We start from the raw sequence: 12,921 nt of genomic DNA, 5'->3' as shown, positions 1-12,921 counted from the left end.
TCAATCTTATCCACAATTTCCTGTATTGGTTTATTTGCCATACTTTTTTTGTATTCTTTAACATGGTATTGTTGCATAAATAAAGAAAAAGCTTCAAACATGCTTGCAAAGTTGAAATCAAAATACATACCTTATTCTCTACGAGTATCTTCACTTATAGCTCTAATTGAAGTACCATCCATAGCTCCTCTTTTAGCTCTCTTGCCATTTTTTTCCATAATTTGAATAATCTAAGAATACCAAATACCTTCTACCTCAAGTCTTTCATGTTGAATTCACCAAATATGTCGTATTACATCAAGTCTTGTTCAAAAATGCACTAGGCACTTAGTTGTAGAAGATAGAATGGAAATAACAACAATAAAATCCTAATTCTAATAGAATATTAAATAACTCTAATTAAATCCTTAAAAATACTAAATAAGATTCAATCAAATTCAAAAGAAATCTTAAAGAAATTATAAAAGAAATAATAAGAAATCTTAAAAGAGTGCAAAAAAAATCCAAAATATATCTTAAAAGAATCTTAAAAAATTCTAAAGTAATATTAAAATAATCACAAATATATCATAAATAATTTTTAATAAAATTCTAACTTAATCCTTATTGAAATCCTAATGGACTTCAATCCAATCTTAGGCCAAATCTTAAACTCTAAATAAATTTTAAATCCTAAAATAAATCTTAAATAAATCCTAAATCCTAAATCAATCTTAAATAAATCTTAAAATTTAAATCCTAAATCAAACCTTAGAAAAATCCTAAATCTTAAACCAAAGCCTAAACAAATCTTAAATCCTAAATCAGACCCTAAAGTAGATAAAAACCCTAATATCTATTGATTAAACCATTTATCTTGTTTGAAAATTTATATACCTCTTAATCCATTGGTTAAAAAATAACATAAAAAATTTGAAGATAATTGCACATACCCAATAGAAGGAAAATCCTAAAATCCTTTGAGGTATTGACTAGCCTCTTACTTCAATCTAAATGTTGAACTTCAAATAACAATATCTCCCTTTTAAAGCATTTGATTGTTTTCAAATTTCATATATGTGTGGCAAATCAATTTTTTTTTATTCTTACACATAAATTTCATTCTATTCCAATTAGAAGATTGCTTAAGTTCTTAGAAATTCTAACGGCCCCTTAAAGTCCAATCTCTGAGATCTCAACCTATTTAAAATTCAATAACCTTCAATTTAACCATTTGATTAAGCTCTAACTTATGACATGTACTTAAGACAACTACTTTCATAAGTCTTCAAAATTTGAACTATAGATCTATTACTAAACTCACAAAATTTTCTAAAATGTAATATCCTTTTTATTTTACAAATTTTAGAATCATCCAAAACAACTATGACTTTGCAAAGCTCTTACAAAGTCATCACATACTCAAGTCAGTTAAAATTATAGTCTAAAAAAATTCTAATAAGTTTTTTCTCAAATGCCACTCTTTGATCTCCCAAAAAACCTTGGAGTTGTCATAGGTGCTTGGTTTCGTACCTCAGGGTCTGATTTCGACTCAAGTTGATAATTGGTCCTTTTTAGGTATCAAATTTTTCCCTTTTAAGTTAATTTTTGCTTAAATCAATTCCTAATTTCTTCTTACATATGCTTATATTCTTTATTTTTTTAATCTACATTATTTTGTTTTATTTATGGCCTTACAAAGTAAATAGAAGCCTACTTTGTAAAAAGATAGTATCTACACCTTTAGTATTACTTTCTTTTGGACTTTTGTCTATTTTCTAAGATAACATGCTACAATACTTGAAGTGAGATCTTCTATAATATAATAATTTCTTAATCTTTTTCACTTATTAATTATATTATATTACAACAATATCAAATCTTTTTTTATTTTAATTAGAAATTTAAAGTATATTGTGTCAATTTACATAGGCTTTGCCCTAAATGAATAATCTTTTGAAAATTTAGAAGATATTTCTATGACTTATTTTGTACCTTTTCAATCAAATCTTTGTTTTTGACTTCTTTTAAAGAATCAATTGTCAACTGTAATAACTTAAATAATTAATTACTCTAATGAATCTATTTTTGATATTATCAACAATAAATTCTTAATATTATATTTTAATCTATATCAAAATTGATTGATAAAGGCTTTGTCATTTCAATCCATGTTACAAGCAAGGTTTTGGAATTCAATAGCATATATGGTGGCTAAAGATGATTTTTGTCATGAAGAAGAGAATTTTATCTCTATTATCTTTTTTCAAATCACTTTATCTAGATATGGCCATAAACACTTTTAAAAATGAATTCAAATCATAGAGTAGCTACAAATCTTTTTTTATTAAAAGTACAAACCAAAAAAGAACACTCTCAAATAGAAATGCATCTATGAATCCGACTTGAGTAAATCCATCAAGATATTGAAAAGTATACAACTTTAGATAGAGCTTTAATTGCTATAGAAATCCTTAAAATTTGGATCTAAATCCTCAAACTTTTTTAGCATAATTATCATTGCATCTCTTATATTTGTAGTAGCAAGGCTTTTCAAATTTAATTATAAACTTGATCTACTTGCTTGTCTTAATTGCACAACTTCTTGGCATAGTCTTTGAATTTCATTGTTGACTTCTTCTATTGACGTAGAAATTGTATCTTTATGATTCATGTTAAAAATACATGAGATTTCTATCCTAAAAATATTGAGAAGTTCATAAAAATCTACAAAAATTACAAATCTATTTTCACTTCTATCAAAAGTAGCATCTATAATTTTTTCTTCTATAGACAACTCAAAAAAATCTATAAATTAAACTAAAAGAAGGCAATCTATATTCTTTTAATATCAAATAAAAATTTCTACCAAAAGACATAATATTTTTTTTTAAGGAAAAAAATAGTATTAGAAAATCAAATATTAGTTTAAAAGTGGATAATTTATAACCTTTAAAATATAATAATAATAGTGAAGTAATCCACTTACTATTAAATACAAAATAAGAATAATAAATTAGCTCTTTCATCAAACTATCAAGGATATAAATCTTAGAAAATTAAAAGATTAATATACTTTTGTGTCATTCAAAAAGATTGGAGAATTATTTAATTATGATATAATATTAAACTAAAATGGCTATTGCTTAAGATAAGAAGACTAAAAAGTCTTGAAATAAGACTAAAGACTAGAAAGGTATTTACAAGAGTAAAAAAGACTTTATTCTTGCCTGTACATATACTATCTGACTAAGAGCTATGTCGTGACATTCTATTAGACCTCCAACATGTATCCAATTGTGTAAGATATGTATTTTAATTTATAAGTTAAGTTTCATATTTGTATGCCACATCATTAGCTTGTACTATAAGCTACTCACACGTACAACATATGGCTAACTTATTGGCTAAGTTTCTAATCTATCAAAATATGTATAAAGTCAAATACATGTCCAAGAAGCTTTTAAGAAGCTTTGCTTTAAGATAACATCAAATTTATCTATATTTATGTTTTATTTATTACTTCTTATTTAGATAAATATGTATATCTATTATAACATGTCTATTTGAACTTTAATAGAATTATATTCACATTAATTGACTTGATTTCAATACATATATTTATATATATATATATATATATATATATATATATATATATATTTTATATAATACTATGTTCTTTGTAGTAAATGGTGTATAATATTTTTTGCCTTTTTCTACATACATAATGTAAATATTCCATTTGCATATTTTTCTTGAACTAGTTGAAAAGAAGCAATCTTTATTAAAAAAACATAAAGTATTCCATGCATTTCTAATAATTGAACATTATTTGCTAAAAAATATATATATAAATGATATTGAAAAACTTTCTATGTTATTTTATAATACAATTATGTAATCCAATTATTAGTGATATTAAAATATTGTTATTATATATTAATAAATTAGTAAATAAATCTTCTTACATTTAGGATTCTTTTGTAATTAACACTTCCATCTTTAAGATGTCATTTTTTTGTATAATTTCTATATTCATGGTAGGTATTGTCATTGTCATACTTAGATAGAACAAGCCTAAAAATTAACAATCTCAATAATTATCATGAATTTCTATTGCAATCAAAGTCAATATGCACTTGTTCACATTCTTTTGGTTGATAAGAATTAGCAATTGTGAATCCAATTCTCCCTCTATGTTGGATCTATTATGCAAGTCAATTAAATAATATTACATACATAGCATGTGTTTCTTAATTGTAGCTCTACTCATGGCAGTTTTATTAGGTGATCTAGCTACAACTCCTTATAGACCTCTATTAAAAACTATCTTGAAGATTTATTAGTACTAAATATAAAAAAATAGTCTATCATATTTCTTGTATATTCTATTACTAAATATCCTTCATTAATTTTATGTATTGATCTTCTTTTTTCTATTCTATGAAGATTAAGTGATAAACAGATCAAATGAGTCACAACCTCTTTTGACATTAAATTTGTTGCTAAAATTTATGCATGTCTCAAATACTTAAATGCTATCTGCATTGTTAGTAGTTTTTTTTGTAATTAATATGATTTCTTTCTTTGGTATCACAACATCTTCATTGTTTCTATTATATATCTATTACAATAAATTCTAAACTTCTACCTAAGTATTTGAAATAGATAGACCAGCTATTTCTTCTATATTTTTAATAACTTGTATTACAAACTTAATAAGTTAAGTGATATTTAAATTCTATTTTTTGTCTATGGTATATTGTAGCTCCCAAAAAAAAATAAGATGAACTTAGCAAAAATTATTGTATGAAGAACAAGACAACCTCTCATTGCTATGTTATTTCTCATCATAATAGTCAACATTAGTAAATCTTCCTCTGTCACCTTTATTGCTTATACTAGTAAGGTAGAAGAGCTCTTCTCTTAATGTATTATGCATGCATTGTTTCTAACAACAAATATTATCCATATCAATGAACTTTGTAATATCTAAAATGGACTACTTGATATTACGTTGCATTAAGAAGGCCTTGAGATTCAACATTATAGTTCTATTATATGAAATTTTATCAATATTCTCATCTTCTTTTGTGCACAAAGAAACCTCTTAGTTCTTTGACTGATGTTCCTATTCTTTATAATGCATTGTACACGATGTCCTATTGAATTTAGTGTTTCTACTTATAGTGTAATCTTGAAGGATACAAACTTGAACATTCTTCATCAAATGCATAATATCTCAAATAACATCTTTATCTTTATGCTCTTAATTTAGAATATTTATTTAGAGATGCAATGTTGTAATTTCTCCGTTTTTTTGACTCCAATATTGGCAAAAATATATATTCCTTATATATAAAAGATTGCTAATGCTTTCTTCATCCAAATCTTGTCCGTATATTTTTTCATAATTGTGTTCTTTATAATTGCATATAAAAGGTATGTAAATTACCAAAAAAAATTATAATAGTTTGAATATATTTTTTTTAAAATAATAATAAATAATTTGGGTTTGATATGCATCTTTCAAGTTTGCATTAGAATTTAGTGGATGCCATACAATTTAGTAACTATTATATCAAAAATCACACTAATATTGTAAATCATATCATATGCATTTAATTTTTTATGAAAATATTAAATATATATAATAAGTCTATTATAAAATGTAACTTGATAAATCATACATTTTTTAAATTATAATTATAAAAAATTAGAAATTCATCATTGTATAGACAATATATTAGAAATAAGGTTTCTAATAAAACTTATTGTGGTATTAGAATGTGTCATAAAAGATACCAATTCTAAAGGATTATCTTCCAAAAAAATATAGTTTTTTTAAAAAAAATTCTTTTCTTGCTTATAAACATATTGTTTTTTTATTCAATTAGACATTGATAAGGTATGAAGAAATCTCCTCTAAAAACTTGGTATAATCAAATTTATATTGTATATATACAAGTTTGTCTTGAAGTCAGGGAATTCCTTCATGTCGTCTCTACTAGAGATAAGTAATTTCATAGACATTGAAATAGTGTTACAATCTACTCTATTAATATATTTGTCAATTTTTCATGTTAAATCTAAAGTTAGTATGATTTTAAAGCAATGTCACTAATGCAATAGACATAATTGGCTCGATTTTTTTTTTTTTTTTTTTTTTTTGTCCACCTAAACAAGCATCGTATGAAAAAAATCTTCAAAATTGGTTGTCTACATGTTGTCCTTACATATCTTTTGAAAATCATTTATAACCTTTACATTCTATTTCCATGATATTATGATATTATTTAAATAGAATCAAAGTAAAAAAAAACTTAGGATTTTGGATTTTTATGGACAATTAGTAGCATAAAGAATTCTCCATCTCTTTTGTTTTTTTGTCTCATAATAACATTAAATAATTTTTTTGTGCAAATTAGAAACGTTTTATTGTACTATATTTTTTTTTCCATAGCAAGGTGATAAGTGAAGGATTTTGGCTATTCCTTTTTTTTTTTGTCTAAAACTCTATCAATTCCTTATCCCATATTAACGAGATTGATAAATTCTCTTATAAACTTTCTTTGACATTGATCACAATATATAGGTGGTTTGCAAAAAATGAATCCAAAAAAAACATGTACACATCACTATTGTTATCTTCTTTAAACATGGAAGCAAAGTTGTTAAATTTTATATCACAAGAACTTACATTAGCCCAAATCTTTTAGCCATCTCAAAGTAAGACGTCTCATGACTTATATCAATATTATTTTTAGTTCCAATTACATTATAATAGTGTAATTTGATCTAGATGAAGTAGCAGTAAGGTATTTAGTATCATAATAGATGTTTTCTATCTTATTGCTATTAATTTGTTTACATTCCATACTAGATTCAAGCAATTTTAATTTGAGCAAAGTCTTTGAATAACATGATTTTTTATTACTCTTGTGTTCTTTCTTCTTCTTGTCCTTCTCTCTTTTTTTTTGTTGATTTTTTTGTCCTTATTGCTTTGTTGCTTTGTTGCCAACTCCTTGGATTTGGTCTGTTTTTTGTTTGTAGCTTTTCTATGCTACCTATTATTTCCTTGCTCTTTAGATTTTAAAGGCTCACACTCCATTATTCTCACCTTCTTCTTACATCATCTCTATTCTTTCTTATGCATCTTCTGTATTGGCTTGCTTTTTGTAGTGTTAGTAGCTTACTTCAATGGCACCGCTTTAAAAAAATATTTATATGAGGTAAGACAAGCACCTTGATCTACCTTATTTCTTTCTTTCCTTCCCTTCTTTCTCCTCCTATAACACAGATAACAAACTTGCCTATATTTTTTTACTACTTTTCACAAACATCATTAGATGTTTACAAATTGTTGTCACCATTGCCATTGTTAAGATCGGCCTCCAAGCTATTGATCTTTTACTCAACTCCTTTGCCAATTATCTCAACAAGTTTTCCTTGTCCTAATTTGAAATCAAAGTAGGATAGAAATAAGGTTTAGGTGCCATCGAGATATTTTGGTGTGTTGCATCTATCCATATACATATGTTTTCTCAATTGCGTTTTATTGCAAAAAACTACTTGGCTGCAATGAATGATCACAAAGTATCTTCAATTGGAATCTCACATCTTTTATCCTTTGTATTCAATGACAAGCTCCAAATGCAGGTTTTACATCTAGTAACAACTTGAATACTTGATATTGAAAGAATGTTAGGAAATTGTTATTCTTAAAGCTACAGCTTTGGAAACCATCAAAGTAGTTCCTAAAAAATAAAACAACTTTTAAGCATGCCATATACAAAAATGCAAACATTAGAATTCTTAACAACAACCTAAACCAGTAAACAACAAAGAGTGCTACTTACCAATTTTTTGATCAATGCACCCTTCATTACAAACAAGAATGTTAACAACAATAAGAAGATCAGAGATTTTGAAAACAGCAAGAAGAGGCAAAAATTCTAACCTTAGTTATCAATTCAAAGTGCCTTTATTTGATTAATGCATCCTAAACCTTATTGTTTCAGTGGTGCCCAATGGCCAAGTCATAATCCATTACTGCAATGATACCTCTAAAGTGCAAAATGAGTGCACTCTAACATATCCTTCTCATATCATATGTTGATGTCATAATGTACACTCATTGATTACACTTCCTACCTTGCACCCTCACATTAAATTCCCCCACCCCCACATCTCAAAGGTGACACTGAAGTATAAAACTCCACCAAGTTTGTGGTTCTGAATGCTGGTGTTTGATGAAGGCTATGAATCATAGAGCTGATGATTAAAGTTGTAAATGGCACTTAGTTGAGAAATTTGGTGTTTCAGAATCTAGCTCTTCAATATTGATCTGCTCTCTGCCATGAAAAAAACATTGACTAGGCATGGCCATGGAATGCAATGCCTCCCATGGCCATAGTGTGAACAAAATATACCCTTTTACTGTTTGCTTGCTACAGTTCATGTCCTTCAGTTCCAATAGGCTGTCACCTACATCACTAATTTTTTTTATTATATGGGTGTGCTAGTTTGCCTGCACAGTTGTTCATAAAGACATCTGTCACCCCCATAACTACAACTTCTTCCTAGTCAGTCAAGCTGGTCTTAGCTGTACTCCCCTAAACCTTGAACAACTGAAACCATAACCTGCTATTCTATTAGCCACCAAAACCCAGACTATTCCATTTGAAACCAAAACCCTAAACTCCACCAAAGTGACAGGAGTGAGTACTCCAAAGGAAATCTGGGTGCCTCCCACATCTAGTGGGCATGACAATGGGTGGCATGGCTCTACAATGTCTCGCTCACCTGATCGTGGTGACACAAGCAATGTTACAGGCCCAGGCGGGTTTAAGCGCAGGGGTGTTACTGGGATGAAAACGCGAGTGGCAGCGGCAGCGGCAGTCCAGCGTGGCAGCCGCGGGCGAGTTGCGAATGCGCCATAGTGGACCGGGCTACAGTACAATAGCATTCTCCGCTGCCCCAGAGATGCACCTGGGCGGGGGGGGGGACTCGCGGTAGCCCGCCACGTCCTTCCGGTGCCAGGGCCGCGACGTCGGGTTCAGTGGGGTGCGTGCGCCCACCGCCAATTGCATCCATTGCAATTTGCATCATCGAAGTGCTGGCATCGTGTTGCGTTCCCACGGATCGCTTTGCTCGTCTGGCTAGGCCTGCGCGATATTCTGCGGTGTGTTGCCACTGGGCTTGAGACGCCTTGTGGGTTGTGCTCGTTGGAACGTCGTATATACGCCCCTCCCCTCCCCTCCCCTCCCCGGCTGCTTCGGATTGCGTTTGGTATAGCTCGCGTTGGATTTTTTGGCGCTTGTTGGAGTCATTCCCCTTGATTGGGGAGGAGGGCTGTGAGGTGTTTCATTTTTTGTGGCTTTCGAGGCGTGGTTTTATATGGGTGCGCTCTGCTTATTGTGGGTATCTAAACATGGATATGGGGGTTATTAGGGTTTGTATTGGGACGTGACACGCGGGTTTCGTGTTTCTGGACTTAAGGGCAATCTTGCGCCTTCGCTCTGTTGGCTATCGTCAGGGATTCGTGACGGTTTTTTGAAATTTCTGGGTACTTCTTGGCGTAGCACTACCATTCATACTGTGGTGACCTTGTGCACGCTGGATTGGAGATTGCAACAGGGGAGCGAAAGTTCAAGGGCAGTTTTATTCAGGGTAGAGATATCCCTAAATTATTGTTGGGTTCTTCCAGCCGTGAATATGCCTTCAGTTGCAGGGGAATCAGGGTTGCTTGAAAGGATCACAAGTCAAAGGGAGGTGATGGTATCTCTGGGTTGTCTATCCCTCGTACTTCTGACTCTTTTTTTCGGTCGTGGAAGCGCGGATGTGCTTCTGCTCAATACAAGGAATGAATCTAGATCTTTTCCGGACATGGAAGCCGCCTTCGGTGTGTCCTTGTGCATCCCATCTCCTTTCTCATTAGCTTTTTTAATTTTGTGAGTCTCAAGTTTATAATTTGCGTATAGGAGAGGACTTTACGGAGCTTTGTCTTTGATAGCGTTGAAACTAACCAAACTATTTCATCAAGAGTATCCTTAAGATGCCCTGTATATAGTCATTTGAAGACAAGTCTCAGTGTGTTCCTTCTATTCTGAGCATTAAATTACGAAAAATAAGCTTCTCTTTGAATCACCAATGCCATGGACACACGATTATGTCTCTACTTAACGTATATAGGTATGGGTTTGTTTGCGAGTAACTTGTATTTTTTTGAAATCTCACGAGGGATGTTCAGTTGTCGCTCGATCTACTAGTGTTTCTGATACATAATATTTATTTCATCCCCATTTTTGCAGCTCGACCCGTACCAGATGAAGGTGTGACCGGCATATTGCACGTAGCAAATCCACTCGATGCATGTGCCCCTTTAAAGAACCATATCCCGGAGGGCGAGCCATTAGTTCCCTTTGTTGTGATATCACGGGGTACTTGCAATTTCGATAAGAAGGTGAAGAATGCGCAAGTTGCTGGATTTCAAGCTGCTATTGTGTACAATACGATGGATTTCACCGACGAGATGATCACAAGTAAGACCTCTGGTAGAATTATCTGGATGTCTGTGTGCTGGTTATGAGAGCCTTCATTACATGATTATATGCTGTTGGCCATCAAACTGCACAAATCCATGGTGGCAACAATTGAACTGTCAACTGGTCCAATCCACGTCATTTGAAACGCTTTGATGCAGTCGAAGTTCTATTGATGAATTGAACGTAAACAATTGGCGGAAACATAGTACAAGGCTTATGTGCATGTGAGGATGTTATGTCAGGTCCTACTCCTTGATCCAACTCATCCCACGTGCGTATATTTTGCATAACTTCCAATATTTGTCATCACTGCATCACCAATAATAGCTCTTGAAATACTCATGGAATCTGAGTGGTCACTTAACTTTGTTGAAGATTTGATGTGATGAAGATCTGCGAATGTGATTGAAAGCTGAATAATTATATCTCATACAGTTGATGTGTTCATTATTTTCTCTATTTTTGCAGTGTCAGGCTCAGCTGAAGATATAGACATATATGCAGTATTTGTCTCTTGGAATACTGGCCAAGCTCTTCTGGGTGCTGTGGGGGATAATAATGTAACATGTACTTTGCAAGCAGCTGCTGAGGACACCGCTTGGTCAATCATGGCTGTTTCTTCGATCTCGCTTCTTGCAGTATCAGCGGTGCTGTCTACCTTTTTCTTTGTCCGGCGTCATAGATTACGACATCTTGGTTCTCGTTTCTTATCGCGAGAACCCTCTGGAATGAATGCTCGGGATGTACAGGCACTCCCCACCTTCATCTTTGAAGACGCCGGTGGAGATGGAGCTGCTACTGGAGAAACATGTGCTATTTGTCTAGAGGACTATGAGAGCGGACAAAAGCTTCGGCATTTACCTTGTGACCATGGTATGTTAGCTGAATTTGATTTTTACTGCTCTTGATTAATAGAAGCTTGATTATAGTAAGCGTCCGGCATGCGCATCTTGATACAAAGTGCATAGATTACTTGATACACTCTATGTATTGTTTACAGGATCTCTAGTTGCTGACTTATTGCATCTATTGAAGTTTTTTGGGAGGTTATGATACGCATAACAGTTTACATTTTACACGTTAGGTGTGAGGTAACACATCGTTGGTACTAACTATTGTGTATTGTGTCTTCTACAGACTTTCATGTCGGATGTATAGACCAATGGCTACTCACTAGGAGGCCTTTCTGTCCTATATGCAAGCAGGATGCGAACGCTGCACCCAGACATCAAGCAGCTACAGAGACGACTCCTTTGCTCGTTCCTCCTGCCGGTCGTGCTGTCCCTGTCCCTTCCATGTCGTCAGCAGCCACTCAAACCTCACCTGTAGGCTCTCCTGGGGTTCACACCACTCAGTCATTGCCAGCAAATGTGGCAGGAGAAGACTTGTGCTAACTTCTGTATACTGCTCTCTGGTCTCTAAGAGGACAAACTCCAATTCCCAGAGATCATCGTCAGATGGAGGTGTGCCATATGTGTATTGACAAATTTGACCTCGATTTAGCTTATACATGTGTGTTTTGAGAAGGGTGCACTGCTCATCCAATTTCCCCGCTGTGTCGATGGCGCTACAAGCAGGAGAAGATCGGCAGTGAGCGATTTACGGATTTCTTCCATGTGTGGTAGAGTAGAGTTTAGTTCAGAGCATGGAGAAGTGTTCTGGTGTACGATAGATATTATTATTGCAAGTTGTTGGGACTGTTCTGCTCATGGAAGGAATATGGGAGAAGCTCTTGTTTCCTGGTGTAAATGCACACCATTAGATTAACTGTCCGCATGCTTTTGTTTGGGCTTGATGTGTAGACTCCAATGTCGGATTGTTGTGTACATTGCCCAGTGTTCTGCAATGGACAAGCTGGCATCAGTATGCCTCTTCATTCATTCAGATAACGATCCACACCGTCGAACAGTTTTATAGCTTGAAGAGAAGGGGGATTACATTCAGTAATCTTCATTAAGTAGCTGTCCATAATGATGGTGTGTCCAACAAGCAATGTTGCAAGTGTGCAAGTAGCGAATATGAAATTTATTATAATATGGGTTACTATGTGGTGATGAGTCATTTTCAAACTTCATTGTTTTCATTATCCTTGTACTGACGTTTTGAAAAATGTTGCAATACTACCTCTCTACTTGATTCATGGATAAATACAATCTTGTAGATTATCATACATAAGAGATGGAGTTGGGACAAAGAATTGTTTTTGTGCTTCCTACCTCCAAGCTTTGAAGTAATACATGGACAATGAGTCGAGAAGTAAAATGTTTCCTAAATAAGTATGTTTATATTTTGTAACATGGGTACATGTTAGGCTCCTTTAACCATAAATCAAGTGGTCTATGATATCCAAGAGATCCAAGGTTTGAATATAAACGATGGTACTATCCTTGGT

The 12,921-nt window shown here is 32.6% G+C and overlaps 1 protein-coding gene across 2 annotated transcripts; it reads left to right on the top strand.

Moving 5' to 3' along the window:
- The first annotated feature begins 8,986 nt into the window (after nucleotides 1-8,986).
- On the top strand, nucleotides 8,987-12,565 carry LOC112277469 (receptor homology region, transmembrane domain- and RING domain-containing protein 1). Of its 2 annotated transcripts, none has more exons than XM_024509844.3 (4): nucleotides 8,987-9,886; nucleotides 10,296-10,526; nucleotides 10,998-11,402; nucleotides 11,667-12,565. In XM_024509844.3, exons 1-4 carry the CDS (start codon nucleotides 9,700-9,702, stop codon nucleotides 11,921-11,923), a joined length of 1,080 nt encoding a protein of 359 aa, XP_024365612.1. In that variant the 5' UTR covers nucleotides 8,987-9,699; the 3' UTR covers nucleotides 11,924-12,565. The 2 variants fall into 2 exon arrangements, with proteins under 2 accessions (XP_024365612.1, XP_024365613.1); XM_024509845.3 differs by having other exon boundaries at nucleotides 9,230-10,176.
- Nucleotides 12,566-12,921: the final 356 nt, after the last annotated feature.

This window comes from Physcomitrium patens, chromosome 25, assembly GCF_059467195.1.
Source record: "Physcomitrium patens ecotype Gransden chromosome 25, ASM5946719v1, whole genome shotgun sequence".
In the NCBI taxonomy this organism is placed as follows: domain Eukaryota; kingdom Viridiplantae; phylum Streptophyta; class Bryopsida; order Funariales; family Funariaceae; genus Physcomitrium; species Physcomitrium patens.
This window is presented reverse-complemented; position numbering and strand designations above follow the sequence as displayed.

Coding starts and splice junctions, on each gene's coding strand:
- LOC112277469 (XM_024509844.3), top strand. CDS start 9,700: ATGCCTTCAGTTGCAGGGGAATCAGGGTTGCTTGAAAGGATCACAAGT. Junction 10,527..10,997: donor CACCGACGAGATGATCACAA/GTAAGACCTCTG, acceptor CTATTTTTGCAG/TGTCAGGCTCAGCTGAAGAT. Junction 11,403..11,666: donor GCATTTACCTTGTGACCATG/GTATGTTAGCTG, acceptor TGTCTTCTACAG/ACTTTCATGTCGGATGTATA.